General features: G+C 44.7%; 1 protein-coding gene across 1 annotated transcript in view; it reads right to left on the minus strand.

Moving 5' to 3' along the window:
- Positions 1-1,777: 1,777 nt before the first annotated feature.
- The window catches only part of LOC138514720 (collagen alpha-1(VII) chain-like), a 1,453,166-nt gene continuing 1,427,898 nt past the window's right edge, over positions 1,778-27,045 (minus strand). The window contains exons 100-101 of the mRNA XM_069630120.1: positions 15,808-15,984; positions 1,778-3,073 (exon numbers count right to left, since the gene is read on the minus strand). Coding sequence (XP_069486221.1) covers positions 3,054-3,073; positions 15,808-15,984 — 197 coding nt within the window. The 3' untranslated portion in view covers positions 1,778-3,053. The remainder of the gene's footprint in view (positions 3,074-15,807; positions 15,985-27,045) is intronic.

Raw genomic sequence — 27,045 nt, forward strand, 5'->3', positions numbered from 1 at the left:
TGGTGACTATGGAGATTTTTTAATGTCCTGTATGATCCCTGTTGTTTTTTTGTAATAAACAACAGTGTAACTTGCCCTAGGCTGAGTCCTCTGTTTGTTCTGGGGGAAGGGTTGTTGGGCTCTTGGGAACTAAATCAGTGAGCTCGTAGTAACCCCCAGACCTATGGCATACCAGACCTCACCAACAATAACAAAAGCGTATGACCAACTGAAACGTAAGAAATCGTTAAGCTTATACTATTCCATCGACGAGGACACAAGTTTAACATTCCACTACTTTCTGCTATCTTGAAGAAAGGCATCATCTTGAAGCTTCTTAATGAAAAGTGCAACAATCTGGTTCTAAACCCCTACAGCAACCTAACTGTGACGCGATACCAATACAAATCCCAAAAGCCATACATTGACATTGAATGGCGTTCCTCATGACACCTGCAAAAGAAGGCTTGGTGCCCATCAGTGCGTGGAATCTGCCTGGCAAATTACCATTACTTTGTTGGAAATCTTGGAGCAGGTTCACTGATATACTCATTGGGATTTCAAATTCCCGGCTTCAGCACTCAATCGCAGGCTGGCATGGGAATGTCTTCAATGGCATGTTTGTTGTTCTTCTCCCAACCCCAGAATCTCCTTAATCAAAACCCTATCTTTCAACCAAATCATTTCATATACCCGCTTAGATACCAATCACAACCGAACAGAGTACTTGATGAAATGATGAGTGCAGCAATGCTTTTTTGAGTGCATAATTACATCACTTTTAAACAAAGAATTGTCCAAGTGAATGTGTATATTTAGTGTCTAATGTTTGAGTGAATACGCCTTTTATTAGACTTGTGTATGATAGCAACATGATTTGGTTAAAGGGGTGGTTGTGTGAGGTCGTTTTTGATTGGATCAGGTGTTTTCTGAAGGTGTGGTTGGTCAAAGATATATTTGGTGGAAGGATTGGCTGAAATGTCTTGGTCGAAGGGGAGTATATTGAATGGGTGGCTTTTGAGTGTAGATGTTGGAGTATTTGTGGATCAATGATTGTTAGAGGAGTTATTGTTGAAGAAGCGGTTGGTTGAAGGACTGTTTGGTGAATGGGTGGTTGCTGAGGAATGCTTTCTGAAGGAGTGGTTGTTGGAATGGCTGAAAGTGCGTTTGGTTGAACGAGTGGTTGTTGAAGCAGTGGTTGGTTGAAGGATTGCTTGATGAATGGGTGCTTTTTAGGAGTGTTTATTGAAGTGGTAGTTGATGATGAAGTGGTTGTTGAAGAAGTTGTTGATGAAGCGTCTGTTAAATGGTATTGGATGAAGTAGTGCTTGTTGAAAAAATGTTTGGTCGCAGCGGTGTTTGCTAAAGCATTTTTCTTACAGGAATGATTGTTGAAGCAGTGCATGTTAAAGTAGTAATTTTAACAGGAGGAATTGTTGAAGGGGTGTTTGTTTCTTTGAAGTAGTTTTTGATTGAGTGGGGACATGGGTGGCTGACTGATTGCATTCGTGAATGCAGGAATTAATGAACTTATGTTCGCAATCAAACAGATGAATAGACAAATTATATGGATGACGTAAGAAATGAAGAAATAAATGGTCCTATGGTTGACCAAACGAATGTAACATGGAAAGAAGAACTCTGTGATTCAATTGTGCTGCGTCCTGGGTAGGTCTTTCATGAGTATAAGGCATCTTGGAATGAAAAAGGAGCAGTTACCATAGCGATAGAGTAAATAATCAAAAAGCTTAAGCTTTACCATCAAGGTATGAAGATTCAAGACATCATAACACACACATTTCGGACAAAAAGGTATTTTTATTCACAAATATGACTGTCTCTGTGGAAATCGACTAGTTACAAGGGGGCACACGCCTTCTTCCTCTGCAGTCAGTAAGACTTCCTGTGAGCTGTGCTGTGTGACACCATAGTCCAGAGGGCTGTCTCACCTCTGCAGACAGCAGGCAGCAGGGCATTTTGCACAGCCAAAAGCAAATGGCAATACTATTTATACATAATGCAATGATAACAGTGTACCGTGGAGCAATGCACAATAACAGGAGGAAGATATCCTACACATGTGTTAGAAAAAAGACCAGACAACATACAACATAATTTGGCTCTGATAACTCAATGGCATTCATAGTAAAATTCTCTCCATTAACAGGGTATAGTATGTCTTGTCAGATATGAGCGGGTGTGATTCTTCGCAAGTTCAGAAGAGTGCAGGATGTTATTGAAATCCTTCTGTTGGACGTGTGGGGCTCTTTTCACATCTTAAATTATGTGCAGTTGAAAAGTACCCAAAACTGTGAGGTTGCAGATATTTCATAGTTTTCTGTTGTTCATCACCCCATTGACAAATATGAATTAATTAAATTGGCAGTTTTGCAGTTTTGGGCAAAATCTATTACACAAATGTAGCTGTGTCGTCAAACTGCTGTGCAGATCAATTACGCAACTAAGTGTGGAGCTCAATTAGGCCTATTGTGATGCTCATCTATGCCAGGTGTGCTGCTCAGTTATGCCTGTGGTGTTGCTCAAATACCAGTGTTCTACTCAAATATTCTTTAAAAATAGTGAATCTCTACCGATCAACAAATTCGCGTCACAATGCATATCATATCAACACCCAAAGTACACAAATGGTGACTCTATTACAGAAGAACGACTGCAAACATATCTCACATCCTTTTCAGACAGGGCCCTTGCAAATGAGAACTACATTTCCAGCAGCCATGTTGCAGGACTCCCCACTGTTTGAATTTCCAAAAACCTGGTTATATTTGGCTTCTTGTCGTCACAGGAATAACATGTCAGTCCCCTCACTCTCTTTGGCTTGTGGAACGATCGTCTTTCCTCCCGCCAAAAGTGTGCCATTTTATGGCGTGGCCGCGATCCGGGTAAATCGCATTGCGTTTTTGCAGCGCTAGCGCCCAATCGCCGGACTTCATAATTGTTCGCAAAGAACACAGTTCTTTTCTGCAGAAACACCCAACTACGTAGGTTCTGAAAATAGAACACACGATATTTCTAAAGATTGGTAAACTGTGCAGAACGATGGACAGAGAAGATCACCTCCCGGGTGTGGACTCTGAAAGAAAAATAAAGCGTTTGATTAAACCAGGGCCGTAGGAGATCCATACAATCTGGGAGGACAGGGGACACCTTGGGACATTGCTTTTTAAAATTTATTTATTGTGTTTTAGTCAAAGAACTCGACTTATTACAAAATTAAAATAGCAGTACGTATTGAGTCACATATATCATTACTGTATAAAACAAGAGAAAAGAAGAAAAGAAAACAGAAGAAAATTAAGAAAAAGAAAAGCAGTTCAGAGTACAAAATCCTTCAATTTGGCGTCTCACTTCAGTAGGCTCAGTTCACATAAAAATGTGACCACTTCCCAGGTCAAAAGGCTTTCATGGCCTGAGCACAGCTTGTCCCAAAAAGATTGGGTGTCCACCCACCATTCCTGGCTTGTCCTGTGTTCTGGTCTTTCCTGCACCCCTCTATCCCCTGCACACACTGGTCACCCCGTTCTGCAAACCATCCCTATCTTTCATCTGCACTCCGTTCTTGTTCCCATCTGAACCCTCCCTTGCTCCTCTCTTTTTCTGTCCTCTGCACCCTTTCTACCCTTTTTTCACTTTGCAGTCCCACTGTCTGACGGAACTGGGGTCATACCGTTAAGACGGGCTTTGCGTGTCTTCTCTTTCTTACACCTAGAGATTTCCAGCCTGACTTGGACTTAGCTTTTAGTAGATTTGTTGCCTCATGGCGCAGTTAGATTGTTAGGCGACTGGCAATATCTTCTTGGTGGGGAGGGCCTTAATTATGATGTAGAACATTGTGTAGAGAATGTGAGTTGGCAGTGAAAGCCTGTGAAAAACAACCAGTGTGGCGGCACTGTGAGTTTGATTGTATTGAGAAGAGTGTGTGATCACGCAAGCTGTCACATAAAGTCCTTTTAAAGGCGCTAGAGAGGCGCCAAGAGGAATGTGTTGCCTTTTTCTATGGGCGAGATGATGAGAGTATTGCTGTCAGGATCTCCTGTGGGTCTTGCACAGAGGTAGCACAAACTCCTGCCTCCCTGTAACGTCTTGGCACCTGCACTTTAATTATGAACAGGGAACCATCCGCAACCTGCCCAGGAAAGAGGATTAGGGTTCACTGGATTGCTATTGCTGAAAGAATTGAGACATAGGAACACGACACAGGACAGGAAAGCATCAATATGAAGCGTCGGCAGAATAAGAGCCATCCAAAAGGGCTCTGCAAGCAATATCCCTGGCTAGGTCTTTCGTGATTCAATGCACCTGCATAGTGGGCTAGAAGCTGAGAAGGGCTGCACTGTTGCAAAAGTAATTGACTTAATGGAAATGTATGAACCACAGAAATTAGATTGAAGTTCACCTGAGTCACCATGCGACTCACCAAGCAGAAGTTGGTGTAGAAGGGTACCAAACTACTGTTTTCCATCAATGTTGACCCTTATCTGACCACATAGGGTGAAATAATACCCGACTCATGAGAGAAAAGGCATGGGTGGTTGCTGCTCATACTGGCCAGGTCACGGTCAATGCCTCCCTTGTTAGTATTAGCACTGTAGTACTATTGATTATTGCTGGACATAAGTGTAACATTCAAACTGCACAGCATTTCCTTTATTGTATCACACTGGGCGCGTTATCCATGTATGTAAGTGGAAATTCCAGGCTGAATGCACCACTCTATTGATAACTTTTGAGTTACTTAAAATGTGTCCCAAAAAGACTAACTGTAGTACCGTGACATTTGTTGGGACACAAATGTGTGGTTCAAGAATATTTTTTGAAATATATTTGATGTATTAGACACATTGCATGAAGGTCGGTAACTTAAAAGTTATTAACAAAGTGGTGCATTCAACCAGCAATTTCTATTTACGTCCTTAACTTTATGTGATCACTACACATGTGTTACTGTGCATCACCAAAATGCAGAGGTTTTTGTTTTACCCCATTTTACTGCATATATATGTGGAGGAGACCCTGTGCAGCCACCTCCCCCCATAACTGCTCACATTTATTATTAACTTTACCCACTTCCCCAGCCCATATATATATACATATATATATATATGTGAAATGGGGCTGTGGAAATTCAGCATTTTGGGTTCACAGTGATGGGGTGATACCCTTTATGACACACAGTTTGAGTGCAATGTTCTGGTTTAACGTGTGTACAGTCTATTTTTGGGACCTCATCTTAAAATTACAATATTTGCTAGTATTTATTTTTGAGTGTGTGGGGGTTAATACTTGTTGGGTGCAAATTATTAGGTTGACATTGTTGGATTGGGAAAAAAGATGTTCTTCCCTGTGGGCGGTGCAGGGGGAGGAGGGTTGTGGTGGTGTTGTGAAGAGGCTTGTATGCCCATGTCTCCATAGATAGATGTGACAGTGGTGGCTGTGCATCTGGGGGCAAAGACACTGCCCGCTTGTAAAGAGATATAAGTTTGGATTCAAATTCCAAACTCACAACGTTCCTAGCAAGAAGCGCAGTAATGCTACAACCACAGACAGTCAGGGACATGCAGCTAGCAAGATACAGCTGATTGCCAGGCTGTGCAATGCTTGTGGGGTCATGTAGGGGCAGGTCTTGCGCAAAAATATGTTTGTTTCTAAACAGTGCCATAAGGGCAAGACAAAGATAGCATAGGTTTGTTCTTTGGAGGCCGGCAGGGTACAGGAGGTCTGGAATGGTTGCCCTCAACTTTTGCGCAAACAGCATTGCCCCAGACTGACAGCGGTTTTGGGCCTGTGTACCGCCTCATACTTGCCAACCCTACTGATTTAGGCAGTAGGCGGGCTACTGCTTTTTAAGCAGTCCTACCGCCTACAGATTTGGGTGACAGATCCTACTGCTTTTTACAGTGGCAGGTAATTTATGTGACCCTAAGGCAATTAATCCGTCTGTGCAGTGGGCGGATAATTGATAAATTTGAGTGATGGGCTCAGATCAATCCACTGATCTGACAGCTACATGACTCTGCCCTGCACTCTTGCAATGACAGACTTTAGGTGAACAACCATGAAGGCAAGTGGCAGAGCGTACCACCATCACACAGCATCTGCCTATTAGACTGAGGAGGGTATCAGTCTCCATGTTGTTCAGTATTCCACCTCCACTGCAGTAATCAATATGCACTACCCGGGCTGATGCTACAGAGGAGTGGCAAATGTTGCCTACCAGCTCCGTGTGATTACCTTCTGTGAAGGTGGGTAATTAAATGTAGTGTTAACTTACCATTCAAAATTATATATTGTAAACAGTTCAACATCTCTCCATGTTGTGCTGTTTGATGAGTTTTGCATTTTAGAATGCTCCAGTGGTGCCAACAATGTATGGTTTGTAATTTCCTGTGATGTCATTGTTATGCTAAGTAATATTTTTGAAACTTGAAAAATCCTACATCTTAGACTTTTTGGTTACGGGGGGCATGCATGGCTGCATGGGGCAGGCCCACACTGATGAAGCACTAGCAGCTACTTCAACTTCAAAGCACTATGCGTGTTAACTGTATAAATATGATATTTAACACGCGGCGTGTTAAATATGATGGTCGCTCGTTCGTTCCCTCTAATTAAATCCTCCTCCCCAACACCCGATGGTGTCCCGGCCTGCACTGCACCTCCCAGGGTGTCAGACACGATTTGGGGGACTTCACAGCTGTGCACAATATTTTGCTTAGGCCCACGGCGTGTGAACGAGCAGCGCAGGTTTGTATGGTGAGAAACCGTGCCGCACAAACCCTCCCGCCCCCTGCTCGGCTCCATCAGCAGTATATGCAGCTTTAAAGGTGCCTGATAGGAAAGCCAGGGAAGTGTTACAATTTATCGTGTACAAATTAATTAACAAGTGGGACGAATTTAGGGGCTTATTGGATTTTCCTAAATTCTAAACATTGACTAAACAGGCAGCGTTGCATTGCTGTGGCACCCCTGCACGAAAACACACCTGCCTGTGGCCACTTTGACTTGACTTACCTTACTTAGTAGGCTGAGTAAGTTTGAGGTCTCTCCTCAGGACTCCAGTTTCCAGGAGGTCGAGTCGGCGGAGTCACACTTTTCTCATGCTGTCAGTAGTCAGGAGCATGCGTCGCTGCCTGGCTAGTGGCTTCTGAAGCTGAGGCTGCATATTTGCAGGGGCACGTGCAGTATGCCGGCCTGGGCACGTGACGCTCCAAATATGCAGACGCGGTGGGGCGTGGAAGGGGGAACACATGAGCGAGCTGCACAGCAGGCAGCACAGTTAAGAATCTTGTTTACGATTTCTAATACCCGGGCTGCAGCGCTGCTGCTGACTGTCTGAACTGTGTGCAAACTTCAGAATCTGAAGTTTGCACTCATCACTGCACAGGGACATGCTGCAGACACACAAACTGGTGCAGCAGAGAGACACACAAACTGGGGGAAACTGGGGGGGGGGGGTAAATGCCATTGTATCCCCCCACTTAAAATTGTTGGGGGGGATTTGTCCCCCCTATCCTCCCATGTCCTACACCCATGGATTTAACATTTCTGACTCTGTTGGTACCTATCACGCAGATTAAGGCGGGTGGGGCTAGGCAATGGAGACCTAATCAGTTCCCACACCCTCATTTCTGTGGACCACATGTACATTGTCTTGACTGTGAATCCATAACCCCCAAACAAAACATGCAAATTATAATTGACAAAGCCAACAGTTTTGGCTTTTGTGAAGGCATGGGATAGGAATTTGTCAGGCACTGCCATAATGGTACCACCTGACAATAAGATGGCAGCAGCTTGAAGATGTTGCGAGTACCTGCGCACACAATAAAAATGCCTATGAAAGAGCTAAAACTGTGGGATTTGCAATTCTTGTTTATAACTGGACAGATGCAAAGTCACACATACCGATTTTAAATTTTAAATGAAGTGGCAGTAGCATACGTATAGCTGCAATTAAGCCATTAACTCTCAGCAGACTGCTTAGAAATAAAACTGACAGGACCGAAATACTGCACAAAGATTGATGTTACTGCTTGACAAAGCTAGCTCGTTGAGATCCCATAAGATGTGCGTTCGGTGGAGATAAACGGGTGGTTGCTGAGAAGGTCCAGCGAGATTAGCATGGACATTTGTGGTCAATGGGTGGGTAAATAACCAAACAACACCCACAAGCTGTGCGTCAGTCCTCACATCCCATTTTACTCTGATCTGTTCTTCAAAGCAATAGCTTTGGCATACAGATGGAGCTTAAATGCCAACTAATAACCAAAACTAAAACATGGGGAAACAGCTAATTTCCTGGAATTATTGAACATAGGAAGTAGAATGTTTCAGTACTTATTCATGTATTCTCTTAGAGGAGTTATGATGATTGAATATGCAGGCCTAATGAGTGCCACGCTTCAATGTATGTAACTAACATAATTGAAGTAATGTGGGCGCAAAGTTGACTGCACACCAACTGTATAATTAAGCAATAAGCCCTGAGCTGCGGGGGTTGGAAAAGAAAATGGCTGCCGGGGAAGGGAAAACGGAGTCCGTTTTCCCTTTCCATTGTGGACATCGTGAGCGGAGCGCTGAGGACAGAAGTGTTCCCAGCGCGTTCACTCTTGAAAATGGACCCAAAAGGAAGGTAAGTGGGCTGGGAGGGCGGGGCATTGTTGGAGGGGAGAAAACACTTACCTGAATCCCCCGTGGGGGAGGATGGCAACCTCCAACCGTGTCGTTGCTCGGAGCGGGGATTTCCCTGTTCCGAGCCTCCTCATTGGCTGAGGGGCTGCCACACCCCTCCGCCGGGGTTGTGAAGGAAGCTTAAGTTTCGAGGGATTCTGTGTTGGGTAAAGCCCCGGCGAGAGCCAATCAGATTGCGTGTAAAAATCTGATTGTCTCTCGCTGGGTACTAATATTGGAATGAATAGATGAATAGCACTTGATCATGAATGCAAAATAAAAGCCACCAGACGTTGTCACAAGGAAAGCACCAAGTAAAGAGAATAGGCACCAAAGGCATATTTAAATTAGAATAACAGTGCTTTTCCTGAAGAAGGCCTTGCATTCATGACTTTTTGTTTAGGGCAGAAACACGTTGAGCGGGTCGCGGTGTCCAGGCTTCATGCACAGGAGCCAGATATGTATTTCTGGAATGGCTACGATTGGGTTCAGAATATAAACATAAACATAAGGTGGTGTATCAAATCCAACTCCATGATCCCATTTAGGAACATTAAAGTCAGTGACGAAACAGGCATGTAGGTGTCTAACAAAGTCCACATTTCTGTGTGTTCACCTCCGGTGCAATGGCAATTCTGTTACAAGTTTCCTTTAGGAGCTCTGAAGTTCCCAGGTATACACAACATGTCAAGCTAAACGAACAGCATTGGACTCCTTTAGTTGCCAGTAGGCGCTGGTTTACACAACAAAATACGCTTTGATTAACTCAAGGCACTGCGCGCAGAAAGGAAGCCACCTCCTCTGCCACCTGCAGGCCGGTGGTGTTAAGAGTGGTGATGGAATGGGTGGCTCAGTCAGGTGATGTGCATAGTAGAGCATGAGGCGTAGGCAGGGTAAGGCCTGAGCGGGCAACGTCCACTCAAAATCTGCAAAGGCCCACTCAGCAGCACTGTGTGGGCATTTACAGATGTAAATGTCATTGCGGTGGGCCCAACTACAACTACATTACCTTCAGGTCCCACTGGTTAGACAACCATGGTTATGCTCCTGCTGCATCCTTAAAACCTCCACAGAATGCGAATACAACTTCCTGAAAGCCATGCTATTGATGTCCACAGGGTCACAGAATCTTCACTGTGTTACTGAACCGGCCCACAGACTGTGGGAGGCTTGAGGATGCTGGGTGTGCAAACCCCAACACGGATCCTGGCCCAGAGCCAATCAGAAATCTTACGGCAGACACTGAATTCACACACAGAAAAAACTCAAGCTGTGCCAGCGCCACTGTCAGAGAACAGAGACACTCACAGGGACATGGAAAAGATGGAGCTCCGAGTCCACCTGCTGTTATGTTCACAACATGGCAGACATGTTAAGGTGGGACTGCGGCAGCAGCGACAAGTCCCATCCCTATTAATAGGACATGCATGGTATCCTGTGGCTTTCTCGACAGTAATTACTTAGTGGTAATTTACTACGAATTTAGAATGTATCACTTCTAAATTACTTCGACAAATATGGGTATTTTCAGGGTTATGGGACAAAAAGGGGTTGGGGAGGAATTTGCGTAGGAGTAGTAATGAAGGGGCAGGGGAGGCATGGGGTACCACCGAAATATAATACTAATAGTAGTAATTATTGTTGATGGAATGATATGGAAACAAATGCACAACACTGGCAGGACCCCACTGTCACCAGCCATAGATATAGGAAGGAAGAAGACCAATTAATCCAGGGCCAATCCCAATACACACATCTGATGGGGATTATGATTTGTTAACATGTTTTATTATAAGGTGGTTTGGGAAGAATATGTGTATCAGCATGGGAACAATTTGAAGGCACTATGATTCTATGAGATTCTTTGATTGTACAATTATTAAAATAAATATATAATTAAAAAGCATAAACAGTCTCACATATGAGAGCCCTCAGAGCAGTCACTCTATAAGCAGAAGCCTCCTTATTTGGTCGGTGAAAGGATGCCCTTCTTGATAGACAGTGGCGCTCAGAGAGATAGATAGGAGGAAGGAGGGGAGAAGAACTTGTGTTGGCCAAGAATAAAATGAACACGAATAAAACGAATAAAATGAGAAGGAGGTGAACCAGGGTAGCTGCATCTTTGTTGACCAAGCTGTTGGGGTGGCCAGGAGAGGTCCCCATGATGAAGAGGGGTTCATGTTGCGCGCGCCATATTTGTGACTGGGGTTGCAGTGAAATCGGCACAATGTTGCAATTTCATATTCATGCAGTGTAGTTAAATTTGAATGGGATATGTTACTTTAGTGTTACTTTTTGTTTAAGTTGATACATATTAGATGTGCATGCACAAAGAAAGATCAAATTGAAACCAGCAAATGAAACATAAACGCGATTCAAACATGGTGTTCTACGAAGGGCATAGAAACTGAGTGACGGGGAGTTTTGTAATGCGCACGCGAGGAAGAGGAGGTCTTTCCTGAAGAACCACCTGTAGAGGAAAGATAATTTTTATTTATTAAACATGCATGCACACTAAGGAAAATACGAAGGGAATGCATAGATCTGTTTGTAGTTAGCTTTTATGAATGCAGTTAGACCCTGCAGCCAGCAGTTTGTGTGATGAATTTCAGGTGGCTGTGAAAATCTAGTGCTGCAGGATTGAGGGCTGGGGAAGGAACAATGATTAACCAAGCAGATGGCCAGCCGTTGAACAGCGCACAATATTTATGGCTTGGAAGTTTCAGAGGAGGCAGATGTAATCTCTTTATGTGCATTGAAATTTTGCAGAGGGACCCAGCTGTTTGTTTTGACCAGCAATACCTATCGGGTAAAGTAATGCCAGAGGCTAAAGTGTTACCTAGGAGTTTCAATTGTAGTTTCAGATGTTCTGTGCATGTTAAAATGGTAGTCATTTAGATTCAAATGTCTGGGACGTCAGTAAATGTTGGGGTGGATGAGATGGTTATCACCAGTTCAAATTTGTTTTTCTGCTTTCCTCATGTTGTTGAAGTATTCATGAAAATCATGTGCAAATTACATTTAAGATTAAGAGATCTGAGTCCAGCTGGGACTTGCAATGAATTATGTTTGTAGGTGAATGTTTAATTGTGTGATGTCATGACCTACCACAGACACATCCTAAAAGGAGGTGTGTTCTACATATGAGCTGAAGATGGTAGTTAAGTTAACGGCTACCAATGAGAATGGAGAACTTGGAGAAAGATGCGATTTCTTTGTATAGGTCTTGACCAATCATGTATGGGGGTGGATTGTAATACAAAATATGGGAGTGTTTTTACTGTTGTAAAAATGTATATAATGTGTCACCTTATGTGGTTCAGTGAGACTTGGGTCAGTTTGACTCTGCAGTGTCATCTAGCTCCTCCCCAGAGGATTGTACAATACTTTTTCTTTATGTACAAACAGGCACTCGCTTGGGCCAAGGTGATTAGAGGCCCATCTGCACAAAGGCAAGGGGGCAAACCAGAAACATGGATTGAGAAGGGGAGTTGGCTAAACCAGGAGAGCCAGGGCTTATGAAACCCAGTTTAAAAGGACAGGCCAGGTGGTGAGGCCTGCTGATTGGAGCCCTCCGGTAGGGGGCACATCCCAAGATCTCTGAAGCAGTCAGAATAAAGTTAGCTGGGAGCAACAGTCCAGATAATAGTGGGGGTAGCAAGGCCACCAGACCAAAGAATGCTTGATTACCTGCAAGTAACTGATGGGGGAGATACCTATGAGCTCTTTCCGAGAAACCACAAGGGCAAGAGGGGCCCCAAACAGGGTCTGCCCAGATAGCAGTTCTGAGGATGTTGCCTCCTCTTTCCATCAGGATCAAGACACTAACCACAACTTTGCCAAGGATCTGGTCCACGACAAGAACAAGACTATAGCCAGGAGAAATACCCCAGCCAGAATGAGGACAGAATCATTGCAAAATAAGTTCTGGGACACTCTAAAACCCTAGGACTGTGAGTGTCTTGCTGGGCACTATCCAGGTTGGGAGCTCTTGTTTGAAACTAGATTAGGGATTAGACTTGGGACCTCTGGTCCTTTAGATCAAACCCATCTCCCTGAGCCTTTGGTGAACCCTCCTCCCTCTCACTGCGGTTTTTGAACTACCCAACACTGTTCCAAAGTGAAATAAAGCTATCAAAACATAACAGTGTGTGCTTATTCTGTATCATCAACTGTAACAGAACCCACACCCCTGCAACTGTGAGTTTATGAAACCAACGCAATGGGAAGTGTTGCTCCAAACAGGGATTTTCAGGGACACCAGAGACAATTCAAGCTTCAGATAAAATACTGCTGGTGCCACATGACCTTCTGCCAAGAACATCTTTTTCTGGACAGTGACACATTTGCAACATCTTCGCCTGCCTCCCTGTTCTCCCGCCTCGGGGAACAGATGGATCTTAGATAATTGCTTCAATTTTCTTCTAACATTTCCCAAACCATCTGCTATTTACAGGGTTACACTAGGTCCAACTGACCCGCAAAATGCACAGTATGTTGCCTGAGCCAACAGTATTTGCCCTGTTACCCAAATAATTGTTGAGAGAAAAGCCGGAGTAATCTATAGTAAACAAGAAAAAAGCAAACTTTCTCATTGCATCTAATCCACCTCTACAGGACAGTCGGAGCCGGCAGTAGCAGAGGCAGCTTTTGGTGCCGGGTGTGTGGGGGGCAGATAATAAGGTAGCAGTGGGGAGCTGGGGGGCTCACTGGGCACTAGGGGGGGAGCCAAGGCGGCAGCCGCATTTCCTTCCCGACTGCCTACGCCACAGTGGAAGGCAAAAGCAATAACCTAACTGACTGACACCAGAGAAGCAGTTAAGTGCAACACATTCATCTTGTCATGTTGCCAATTTTCAGGAGCTTTGGAATTCCAGGGAAGCTGAGACTCTATGACTGTGGTGCCTAGTTCCATGGTATGAGTCGGGTACATTGCTCTACAATGTATGCCTCAATTACCTGCAGCATTTCATGTGAGGATGCAATAATTAATCATACAACAAAATATTTTTGGGAAGAAATCCTCATGAAAGGGAACTTCAATTCACAGAATAGGTTAAAGTATCAACTGAAAAGCTCCCGAAATAATACTGTTGTTATGAAGTGCATTCAAGCATTCCCCACAGGGCCAAGAATGTGCATAAAAGTAATGTGGACAGGACAGGCGTGCACCAAAGTACACCCAAGGGTCTCCCATGAAGCATTCAAAGCACACATTCCTGCAGGTTCTAATTAGGGCCGAGGTCTGGTCCTCTTCCAGTGGCTTAACATAGCAAAATCTAATCTGATGAATGTGCTGAGATTTCCAAACAAACTATAAAGAATTCCAAGGAAAAAAAAAGGTCTCCGGAGAATCTACTTGGTGTGCCAGTCCACAAGCAGAGTCTCTGGTACCAGTAGTCCCCTTGGCAATGTCCTTGTGCCACTGGCATACAGTGGGGAGTACTCTTACCGAGTCCCAAGCCGGCACAGCAGCCGGACGGTTGGTTCTGTAGTGGATGTCATGCTGCAGCTGGCCTTACTAAGGCCTGGAGCCAAAGGAAGTCAATGGGCCACTCTAAGGTATTTCCAGGGCCCTGCCCAGGCCTCCCACCTCCTACCTCATTTAGAGACCTAGTTCTACAGCCTCCCACTCCCAGTGTAAATTCTCTATCCCCCTCAATGACCCATCACAGGCTAATACATTGGGAAACGTCTATTTCACTAAATGGAATAAGCAGAATTAGCCATTGCACCCAAGGCACACAGAGCACAGCGCCACCCAGTAGCCATCACTGTACACCTCCAGTTCAGAGCCAGATGGGCAAACGCATTGTCGTTATACAAACTAGCTCACATGTCCAGACTTTTCTCCTGGAAAACGTCTCTAGCTATAAGGCAGTGATACTTTCTACATGGCATTTTTCAACCCAAGACAGACAACTCTCATCGATGAAGACACATTTAAAGCAAACGTCATTCTCCATAAAAAATAATATTTTTGTTTTAACCTTGACATGAACAACAGGAACATTTGACCATATCCTTCTGTTCTAAGTATATTTGTCTGCGAGTCAGTCTTCAGCAACGACTGAAGAAAGATGGAGAGATTATGGAAGAGGGAGATGGAACACAAGGGAAAGATCCAATTTTGATTTCACCATGTTTATGGTGTTAACAGTACAAAGGTGATATTTTAAAGGATTGTTTTTAAAATACAACTTATTTATTGTTTTGGATGACAAGGGATATTTACATCACGAGCACATTGAAAATACTGCATGAGGTAAAGAGAGGTTATTTTTTTAAGCCATATAGTAATTTCTATGCAGCCCAATGTCATGTCTCGGGAGGATAGCTCCAGGGCAACGTGCTCGCCTTGGAAGCAAGACGACACGGAGCAACACAGGTTTGATCCCCGGGTCCGCATTTAGGAAACCTCTGGGTATTAAGCACGTTATAAATAACCTATCATATCATACATATGCTAAGTGATCCCATCTGATCAATAAGTGGTATTTTCGAAATAGGAGGTATTTAAAATAACACTTCTTATGTTAGCACTAAACACACAATGAGGCCCAAAAGGGAAGCCAAAGAGGAGATTTTAGAAACCTATGGCAGAAAAGGGAAGGACGTGGAAGGAAGGAGAAATTGGCAGACCGATTTCACAAAACATCAGAGATGGCGGTAGAGAGAGAAAGAGGGACATGCAGGGAGACATAGGGTCAAAGAAGGAGTGACAGATGCCAGAGAAAGAAAGCGAGAGAGTCACTCAAGAAATTGAGATGTGGATTTAGAAAACATAGGGGGGATGGGATGGATAGAAAGTGAGAGGAAGAGGGCAAACAAGAGAAAGTCAAAGCAATAGTAAGAATGAAAGTGTGGCTCAGGCGATGAAGACAATTGGAGGAAAATAGATTTGAATAAGTGTGCAGAAGAAAGATACATACTCAGCGCCTTATTTAATCACATTGTGTACCAGCCAATCTAACTTTCTATCAATTTCCTCCATTGTGAATGCCCCATTCCTTCCTCTTCCCCCCATTGAGGGTAGGGTATATTTAGTGCCACGGTTGCTTATGAGGGTCAGGTTAGCATCAGGGGCTATCCCAGCACCAGGCCACAGATGGATCGCGCTTGACTCGGCTAAGTTACCTGGGGTGGCTTTACATCTGATCTCACATTTCCGCTTGGACGTAAACTGATTGCTGTTCCCCCCGCAGCCTCCGAACACGAAGGGGCGGCAGGTGTTGGTGTCCCGGTGGTAGTACCAGAGCAGGGTGTACTGAGCGCAGGATCCTTCATCAATAGGCTGCTGGCAGGGCTCTGTAACTGAAGGTGTTACATTGTGACACAGTTCGTCAGTTGCAGAGTTGGTATTGTTGCATAGGATAGTTAAACCGTTGACATAACTACAAGTCATAGAATGAGCACAGTTACATAGCTGCACAATAGTCATTGTCACAGTTAATGTAGTCACTTAGTTGCACAGCTAGCTTACAGGTTAGGTAATTGGGATTTATACTGCACATTGCTGCGAGCTGCATCATCTCCAGGCGCCCTGGTGGATCTGCAAGAGGGCTGTGTGTTAGATTAGTGGGGAGAGAGGGAACATGCGAGATGGCTTTGTGGCTCTGTCGGTGCATGCTGACCGGTAGTGCTGAGGGCATAGTGCCCTCTGCTTCCAGCCTTATGTAACTGTAGTGCTGGGATGCATTTTCCGTGGTGGTGGTAGGAAAGTAGCTGTTGAGTTCTGTAGTTGGTATAGTTAAATAGCCACATCCACAAGATAATTACATACTTAAAATAGTTACATAGTTGCATTGCATGTGAAGACCGACTGGGTTAGAGAGGGAGGGAGACAGAGTGAGAAAGAGAGTGAGAAAGAGAGACAGAGAAAGAGAGAGAAAGTGAGGAAAAGAGAGAGAGGCATGCGGTGTAGAAAAGCGGCAGGTGATAGAGAGAGAGGGAGTGCGAGAGAGAGCGAAAGAGAGCGAGAAAGAAAGAGAGAGAAAGAGAGACAAAGAAAGAAAGAGAAAGTGAGGAAGAGAGAGAGAGGCATGCGGTGTAGAGAAGTGGCATGTGATAGAGAGAGAGGGAGTGCGAGAGAGAGGGAGAGAGAGGGAGAAAGAAAGAGAGACAGATAAAGAGAGAAAGTGAGGAAGAGAGAGAGAGGCATGCGGTGTAGAGAAGCGGCAGGTGATAGAGAGAGAGAAGGAGAGGGAGAGAGAAAGGGAGAGAGGGAAAGAGAGAGCAAGAGAGATTGGGGAGAGGGAGAGAGAGAGAGAGAGAGAGATAGAGGCGGGCATGCGGTGCAGAGACGTTGCATGTGATTCAGAGAGAGAGAGGGAGAACGCGAGAGGGATAACATAGAGGGTGTGGCAGAGACAGAAAGATTGTATTTGGGAAATGGAGGTACAAAATCAGAAGATGAGAGTGCAATGAGATTACAAGCAATGTTACAGAGAAAGAGCAAGTGAGGTGAGAGGCAATACAGAAGAGTGATACAACGGGTTAAGAGAGGGTCCGAGTGAGAGGCAGAAAGATAGTCATGAGATCAGAGAGAGATCCCCCAGCTACAGAGTGGCAGTGGCCACCTGTAGCCAAATGACTACAGCACTAGATGCATAAGCAGCAACCTGGTGAAATAGGGGCATCCAGACATGCACCCCCCCTAAACAAAAGGTCCTTTACACAAGCCAAGGAGGATCTCTTCCCTAGTATTGGACAACCAACCACGTATACACCAAACACACCCCAGATGCATTCATAGATACATTTGTTACCAGCTTTGCATAAAACTGCACAGAAAAGGTGAGAGAGAGGTGTGAACGTAGCAGGTATATTCAAAAACACCTCTAAACATGGCTCTTTATCTAGGAACTGTCTCCGATCCTGGCGAATGCAGATGCATGACCACCTGGCACTGCTGCAACTGACTACCTCGCTTGTCCTGTAACCAGCGCCTCGAGGCCTAAGGGCTAAGTGTGCTTTTCAAATGTAAAAATTAATAAAAGAGTGCACTGCCAACCTCCCAGACAGAATGCAGAGTGAACATAAACAGCCCAGTGATCAACTCTTCCAAACTGGAATAAGGGCTTGATACCTGGGGCCTGATTTACAAGGCATTTTTCAATGGGATTGCACCATTGAAAAAGGCCTTTGTAAATCAGGCCAATGGCTGCTATATATAATGTCCTGGCAGAAGTCGTCTTATTAGAAAAACCATCAGCTTTCTGATTAATGTGAGGAGGAAATAAGAATGAGCTGTTCACACAGCAGAGATGATCAGGGGCTAGATTACAGAAAAGTTGCATGGTATTAGTCCCCTTGAGCGAAAAACATTTGGGCCATATTAGGAACCATTTACACTATTGCAAGGGCAGTTTTGCATGGTATTAGTGCTAAGGCAAAGTTTGTCCATTGACAAAAACCTCTTCTTTCAATGCATTTTTTCACAAGGGAAAAATGTGCCTGAGTGCTAATAAAGAATGGTATTAGTTAGGGGTGTAGCAAATAGTAGATTTAAGTATTCAGCTGAATACCGAATAGTTGGACACGTATTCGGCCGGGCCGAATCAGGAGCCAAATAGTTGCTTATTAAACAAATAAAGTTTTGTAGACAAGAAAAACACTTCGTAAATTAAGAACACACTTTAAAATATGTACATCCATTCTTTAATGCATTTCTCCTTATGTTGTCTACAGAAGATGTTTGTGTAACCATGAAAGGAATACATTATCATAAAGTAAACAGTTCAATAACAGCACAGTTTGTATTTTTGTGCACTCATGGGTGCCGCTTGTTGGGCAGGTCCGAAGTCACTAAGACTAGCGCAAAAGTATAATATTCATGCATGCAATCACTGTGCCCGGAGACTGGGGTGTGCTTACTCATACTTAATGTTTCTTTTGGGCCTGTCCATCTTTACACTTCTGGCTCCAGCCAGGCACTGAAACACAAAAGGAGTGATTGCATCAATTAACACCCAGCTGACTGCTGAAGTGCTACTGAATACAAACCTTTGTGCTGCAAAAGTCATGCTTTCTCCCTGTGGTACTGAGAGGAGATGGGACATTTGAAAAATGTCTTTTCACTATAGATAGTATTTTTCTTTGTTTTTAGGGTGGGGTGTCCGTGTAGTGTTTTGAGGCATGATGCAAGACATCAGCTAAAAATATATAGGAATGCTAAATCTTCCATGGTTTTCGGATTATTTTATAGGGAAGGACAGCACTAATTTTCAGATCTTTGATTGGCATGAGCAAGCCTATTTTGAACCTATTTGCTTCACTTGTGCATCCATTTGGTCCAATGTTTCTAAATAGTAAACTTGTATTTCCGCATCTTCTTTACACAAACATGCCTCTAATTCTACTGTTGGGAGGAATATTTCTGCTGCCACAAAAAGGGGGCATTTTGGTTATACATTTTTTTTTAAACTCCAAATCCTTTGGATAGCCACGTTCTTTAGTAACATCTGCCTCTTTTACCCAATTTAAAGGGACTCGTTTTGGCAACATGAGACAGTCGGAGGGCAGGAATTGTAACTTATGTTTCGAAATTACAAGCCCATTTCTGCTGCAGGCACATTTTCCACTGAGCCATCTAACTTACTTTATAACCTTAGGGCTGAATACAGTTGTTTGCTGCAGGCACACTACCCACTGAGCTATTTTACTCAGTGTTTGGAATTTCCTGGGATCTCTGCAATAGTTATATTATTCCATGTCATATTACTTGGATGGGAAAGGTGGATTGGAACCTGTAATTTTCAGATTATTCAGACAGGTCATCAGCAAATCAATAAGCCCCTGAAGAAAATACAATTTTCCAATAGCGACTTTGTAAACTATTGTTCCAGCTCAATGGCTTTCAATTGCAAATGACAGGGGCGAAATCTCACTGCACATTCGAAATATTGAGAGTTTTGCTTCAGCTCACCGCTCCCCAGCAAACCACCAGATATAAGTGTGTGTGTGCACTTTCTCAGTGTAATCATTAGTATATGCTGCAGAATCCACACTAGCATAGGGCAGTGAAGACTGCCACCGCCCCACATTCAGGACTGCACTCAGCGGGCCTCAAGTCCAACAGAACACATACACCTCCTGCCCTCCAAACAAGCAATCCGCCCAACAAAGCCCTACAAACACTCATCAAAATGAGACAGCAAATGCCCTGGCAACTCAAGAAGATCGAGACATACCGGGGGCTGGGGTACAAACTTTCCAGAGAAACACATGTAACCAAGTTAAACACAACCTGAATCCTCCCCTGAAAGTAACCAAACAGAGACAGAGGGCCTCATTATGGGTCCGGTGCTACCGGTGGGTTGCCGACGAACCCATAATATTTTACCGGTGCCTGACGTCCCGGTTCCACCAGCTGATTATGTGTCCGACGGTCCGGGAAGTCAGGCGCCGGCAAATTGTAAGTCCCCATTCCCATAGAGTCCTATGGATCTCTATGGGAGTGGGGACATGAAAGCACCGGCACTGTTGCTAACGGTACCGGTGCTTCCATGACCAGTCTGCGTACCATGGCCGCTGTGCCCAGCAGGGTCAGATATGTCAGGCACAGCAGCCACGACAGGTAGACTCAAAGTTTGCCGATCCATAAACGAGGGTGCCAGTGAGCTTACTGGCACACCTGTTTCCGGACCGGAAAACCCCTAATTAGGGTCAGAATCTACTCTGAAACCAGAAACAAAGTACAATGAAATACTGCAGACCACCAGACAAGAGCTACACTCTCACAGAATGGGTGATCAGAATGAAAATCCCCAAATACAGACCACTGATGAACAACTGCAGAATCAGTGGTCACATGTTGGAGAGCTTTATTTATTTATTTATTTATTTATTTATTTATTTATAGAGCGCGCATAAGCCCTTAGGCATTGTGGCGCAGTTACAGTAATACTAGCTGGTTACATAGGCAAATTCATATCACTTATTGTATTAGGGTATGCAAAAATACAACATTAGTTGCATGGTCCTGCTGTTTCACAGAGTATGCATATACCTAGCTTAGTTACAGTCTGGGGCACGGTGGATGGAGGCAGGTGGATAGTGATGAGGGTAGGGAGGTAGAGTGGGGTAGAGTGGCTATATGAACAGGGTGGTTTTGAGGATTTTGAGGAAGGTGGAGCGTGCAGGTTCAGCTCTGAGTGCATTGGGGTAGAGCATTCCATAGCTTGGGAGCTATGTGAGGGAAGCTGATACCTCCTGCGTTGGCTCTTTCGATGAGGGTACTCAGAGTTGATGGGCGTGATTACTTTTTTTTAGGCATGTGGACGGGTCTCTGGTAATGGTGTCAGCTAGGTATGATGGGGCAGTGCAATTGATGCATTTATGCATTAGGGTAAGTATTTTGAAATTGATTCTTTCTTTAACTGGAAGCTAGTGGGCGACTCGCCTAACCTGAGTGATGTGTTCCCTTTTGGGGATGCTAAGGGCTGCGCGAAGTGCGTTGTTTTGTACTATTTGCGGCCTGTGGAGGTTTTGGTTTGAAGTGCTTGCAAGGAGCGCATTACAGTAGTCTAATTTAGCTCCTATCGTGGCCTGGGCGATGGAGAGGCAGTTTTGAGTGGTCAGCAGCGGTTTTATGGCATTTATGAGTTTGGTGGTGTGAGCAGATGCCAAAGCAATGGCGCTAACCTGACGGGTCATCGAGAGGGTTGAGTCCAGATAGACTCCAAGGGTATTTACGGAAGTGGAGACAGGTATGATGGAGTTGTCAAAGGTGAAATTGTTATAATTTTGATCAAGTTTGGGTAGTATTTCTTTGGGGCCTAGGAGGATGATCTCAGTTTCGTCCCCATTTAGACAGAGTCCATTGGTTGCCATTCAGCTTTGGGTGGTAGTGTAGATTTGGAGGAGGGCTGCTGCATCCTGGTCGTATGAACCAGCGAGACGGAGAAGTACTTGCATATCGTCAGCATAGTTCGTGTAAGCTATGCCGAGCAAATCCAGTTTATTGAAGAGGGGCTTTGTGAATAGGTTGTAAAGGGTGGGAGCGGTACTTGACCCCTGGGGCACGCCGCAGTGGATGGTGGTAGGAGATCTATTAGCTTGGTTAAAGTAGACCTTCATGGCTCTGCCCTCTAGAAAGGAAGTTATCCATGAGGTGGCACTTGTGGAGAAGTGGGCTGCGTTGGATAGGTGTGAGGTCAGAATGTTGATGTCAACCAGGTCAAAGGCAGCGGAGAGATCCAGGAGTAGCAGGAGTGCTGGTTTGCCTGTGTCCATTATTTTGGTGATTTGTTTTTTTAAATTTAAAAGGGCGGTTTCTGTGCCATGGCCTTTGCGGAATTCTGACTGTCTTTTTCCTAGGAGGGCGTTGGATTCGAGGTAGTGTTGGAATTGGGAGTGTGCAGCTTTGTCAAGGATTTTAAGAAGGAAGGGGACTGTGGTGATGGGTCGGTAGTAGTTGGGGCAGTTAGGATCCAGAAACAGCTTTTTTTAAGAGAGGACAGACCCACACTTCTTTTAGGCTAGATGGTACAGAGCCTGTGGAGAAGGATGCATTGATAAATGCATTGATGATCGGGGTTAGTGCTTCGTTGCATTGTTTAAGGATGGCTGGTGGGCAGATGTCTCCTTTACATGTGGATGGTGTGATGTGTTGGAGGAGGTCAGTTACTTCCTTTTCAGTGACTTCTCTCAAGGAGAAGAGAGGTGTGTCAGGGTGCAGCATAGAGGTGATGGGGTGTGCATATTTTCCTGTTTTGGAAGAGCTTGGCACTGTGATTGAATTTTATCTTGGAGTAGGTTGATTTTGTTAAGGAGGACTGCCTGGATACTAGAACACTACTCTTCATCTTTGTTGATTTCGTCTGGGCTGGTGGAAGGTGTGATAAGTTCTCTAAAGATCGAAAACATTTCTTCGGACTTGGAGTTGGCAGTGGAGATTTGAGGTTTAAGGATTCTGATTTGGCTTTGAATATTGCTTTTTTGTAAGTTGATGCAATGTGTTTGAATTCTGTTAGGGTGGCGGGGTTAGGTGTGGATTGCCATTTTGCTAGGGCCAGGCGTTTATTGCTGCGTACGGTTGATAGTTCATCAGTGAACCAACCTTTGGTGTGCATGGATTTTTTCTCCTTCTTATCCTCGAGTGGGGCAATAGATTCAATGGCTTTAGTGAGGGTGCACAAGTAGATGTCGGCAAGAGAGGAGGGGTTGTTCACAAATGGGGGTTTGAGTTCTGGAATGTCTAGAAGAGGGAGGAGATTGGCTTTGGTAGGTTTATAAGAGCTTCAGACTTAAGCTGCAGGGGCACAAGATAGTGTTTTGGGGGGGTCTGGAAGGAATAGTGAATTGGATGCAATGGTGATCCGTCCATGGTAGAGGCACTACATCCGTGATGGTAGATGAGCAGTTGTGGTCTGCAATCCAGTCCATGGTGCAACCTTTGTTGCGCGTTGGCTCAGTGACTCTGTGTGTGAACCCTAAGTAAAGAGGACTGCCTAAAAAATGAAAACACTTCGTCTCCCGGCCTACTCCAGGTATGATGATGAACCTAGGAAATTACTCCTACCGTCACTGAATTCCCGAATCTTGGGGATGTCCGCGAGATTAAAATTCTGCGGGAATAAACTGCAGAAAATTCCATTGAAAGCAAGAGCGAGATGAAGAGTACTAAAGACGAAGAGACTGAGGGGAGTCAAGAGAGAGTGATAGCAGAAGGGATGAACAGAGCGCTGCATAGACCGAAGGGAGGCTGTAGAGACAGAAAGTAAATCGCAGAACATAACCGAAATCTTACTCAAACAGACACATATAGAACAAATAAGTGTGCAGCCACGCCTTCTGCTTGTGCCTTAAATCTGGGGTGAATTCCATCAATACACAGCGACAGTGTACACGCCCACAGATCATGCTTGTGTCTTAGTTCTGGCATGTACAAAATAAAGGGATGCATCAAACACAATCGCATATTCCTCTTGCCTTGATTCAAGAATGAACTCCCTCAATCAATGGCGGCCGTATGCACACCATCTGCTTCCTACATTGTGCTGGTGTAGATACTCGAGTACACACACCTTATGCTTGTTCCATGATGCTGGTGTAAACTGCCACAAAGAAGGGGTTTGTTCCTTCATTCGGGCGTGCTCTCCCTTCATAAAGTGCTGCAGTGCACTCATTTTCTGCTCATTCCACGATTTTTGTGTGAACCCCCTTAAAGAAGGAGCTTTAATGTGCACGCCTTCTGCTTATTGCTTGATTCTGATGTGAACTCCCTCGATGAAGGGCGGAAGCGTGCGCATCTTGTGTGCTCCCTTCATTCTTGTGTGAACTCCCTCAATGAAGGGATGCACACCTTCTGCTGGTTCTTTGATTCTGGTGTGACCTTCCTCCAAAAAACTGCTGCACCATGCACAGGTTGTGCCTGTTCCATGACATGATGTGAGTTACCTCAGTGCACATAGTCTTCTTATTCCTTGATTATATGGTGTACTCCCTCAATGAAGAGCTGCAGCATGCACATCTGCTTGTCCATTGTTTCTCGTGTGAACTTGCTCAAGAAAGGGCTGAAGTGTGTAGCTACTATTTATTCCATGCATCTGGTGTGCTCTCCCGCAATAAAAGGCTGCAGGGTGCAGCTACTATTTATTCCATGTGTCTGGTGTGCTCTCCCTCAATAAAAGGCTGCAGGGTGCAGCTACTATTTATTCCATGCATCTGGTGTGCTCTCCCGCAATAAAAGGCTGCAGGGTGCAGCTACTATTTATTCCATGTGTCTGGTGTGCTCTCCCTCAATAAAAGGCTGCAGGGTGCAGCTACTATTTATTCCATGCATCTGGTGTGCTCTCCCGCAATAAAAGGCTGCAGGGTGCAGCTACTATTTATTCCATGTGTCTGGTGTGCTCTCCCTCAATAAAAGGCTGCAGGGTGCAGCTACTATTTGTTCCATAATTCTGGTTTAAACTCCCTAAATAAAGCATTGCCGCATGCACCTACTATTTATTTCCATGATATTTGTACGAATGCCCTCAATAAAGTGCTCCAACATGCACCTGTAATTTGTACCATGAATCTGGTGGCAGTTCCCCCAATAAAAGGTTGCATAATGCACCTACTATTTGTTGCACACTTCAGGTGTGAACACTCTCAATAAAGGGTTGCTGTATGCACCTACAATTTGTTCAACGATTCTGGTTTGAACTCGCTCAATAAAGGATTGCAGCGCGCACCTACAATTTGTTCCACGATTCTGGCTTGAACCCTCACAATAAAAAGTTGAGGTGTGCAACTGCTATTTGTTCCATGATTCTGGTGTGAACTCCCTCAATAAAGGGCTGCAACATACACCTACTATTTGTTTCACGATTCTGGTGTAAACTCCCTCAATAAAGGGTTGTAACATGCACCATTGTTCCACGATTCTGGTTTGAACTCCCTCAATAAAAAGTTATAGTGTGCAGTTGCTATTTGTTCCATGATTCTGGTGTGAACTCCCTCGATAAAGGGCTGCAGCATGCACCTGCTATTTATTCCATGATTCTGGTGTGAACTCCCTCAATAAAGTGTTGCAACATGCACCTACTATATTGTTCCATAATTCTGTTTTGAACTCTCTCAATAAGGGGTTGCAGAATATACCTACTATTATGATTCTGGTTTAAACTCCCACAATAAAGGGTTGCAGTATGCATTTGCTATTTGTTCCATAATTCTGATGTGAATGCCATCAATAAAAGGCTGCGACATGGACCTGCTACTTTATCCATGATTCTGGCGAAAACTTCCTCAACTTCCTAAATGCTTCTTTATGTTGGTGTGCACTCCCTCAATAAAGGGTTGCAGCACACACCTACTATTTGTTCGATGATTCTTGTTTGCTCTCCATCAATAAAGGGTTGCTGTGTGCACCTGCTATTTGTCCCATGATTCTTGTGTTAACTCCCTGAATAAATGAATGCAGCAAGCCCCTTCTGTTTGATTATGCATGCTGGTGCGAACTCACTCAATAAAGGCCTGCAGCATGCACCTGTTATTTGTTCCACGATTCTGGTGTGAACTCCCTCAATAAAGGGTTGCATCATTCACCATTTGTTCCAGGATTCTGGTTTGAACTCCCTCAAAAAAGGGTTGCAATGTGCACTTGCTATTTGTTCCATGATTCTGTTGTGAACTCCCTCAATAAAGGGTTGCAGCATGCACCTACTATTTGTTCCATGATTCTGGTTTGAACTCCCACAATAAAGGGTTTCAGTATGTACCTGCTACCTATTCCATGATTCTGGTGTAAACATCTTCAATAAAGGGACACAGCGTGAGGATTTTTTTGCTCCTTTATGCTGGTGTGAACTTACTCAATAAAGGGTTTGCCGCATTCAGCGTTTGTTCCACGATTCTGATTTGAACTCCCACAATAAACGGTTGCAGGGTGCACTTGCTATTTGTACCATGATTCTGGTGTGAACTCCCTCAATAAAGGGCTGCAACATGCACCTATTTGTTCCACCATTCTGGTGTGAACTCCCTGAATAAAGGGATGCAGCAAGCACCTACTGTTTTATCATTCATGCTGGTGTGAGCTCTTTCAATGAATGGCTGCAGAGTGCACACCTTTTGCTTGTGTCAAAGGTTTCCCCCCGGCTCACCTGAGTTCTCTTCTTGTGGCGCTCCGCGGAGGACCCCTTCTCCCGGGCAGACCGGGACTTGTATAAGTGCGCGCGAGTCGAGTCTGACTCCAGCGCGAGCGTTCAAAGTTCCAGGAAGTCGCGTGTTCCAGGACGTCCAGGAAGAGGATCGAAGAACGGTAAGAGATTCTGGAAACAGGGGAAAGGGGAAGGAAGAATAAGGGAGTTGGCCAGGAACTTGGAACGGTAACGCCGAGCAGCACACACACGTCGAGACACTACCTAGAGATAGCGTTGAGACGCGCGGAGGCGTGGCCCATTTACAGAACGTGCCGTGTCCGACGTACAGGCTAGTACGGAACACGGCACTGGGCACGGCCATGTTGGAAGTATCAAGGAGCACACTCTCCGTCTGGACCAGGACCAGGAAGACCAGAAGGGGCTATGTCCATGGTTCATGACAGCATGCCTCCTCCGAAACCCCGTCCCACCAGGCTTGCCAGGGTGTATGAGATGGAATCTTCTCAGCAATCGAGAGGTGTTTAGGTTGGATAGTGGTTCCCATGTTCTCTCGCTAGGAGGATAGCCTTTCCACTCGACCAGGTATTGAAGCCGACCCCGTTTGTACCTGGAGTCACATATTCTGGATACTTCATATTCCAGCTGATTGTCCACAATCACAGGACTGGGTCTGCTGGTTTTCCGGGTGGAGTGGATGTAGGGTTTGAGTAGAGAAGTGTGAAAAACTGGATGTATTCTCTTCCAGGAGTCTGGTAGCTTGAGCCGATAAGAAACAGGATTG

Source organism: Ambystoma mexicanum, chromosome 12, assembly GCF_040938575.1.
Source record: "Ambystoma mexicanum isolate Mex_15411 chromosome 12, UKY_AmexF1_1, whole genome shotgun sequence".
NCBI lineage: Eukaryota > Metazoa > Chordata > Amphibia > Caudata > Ambystomatidae > Ambystoma > Ambystoma mexicanum.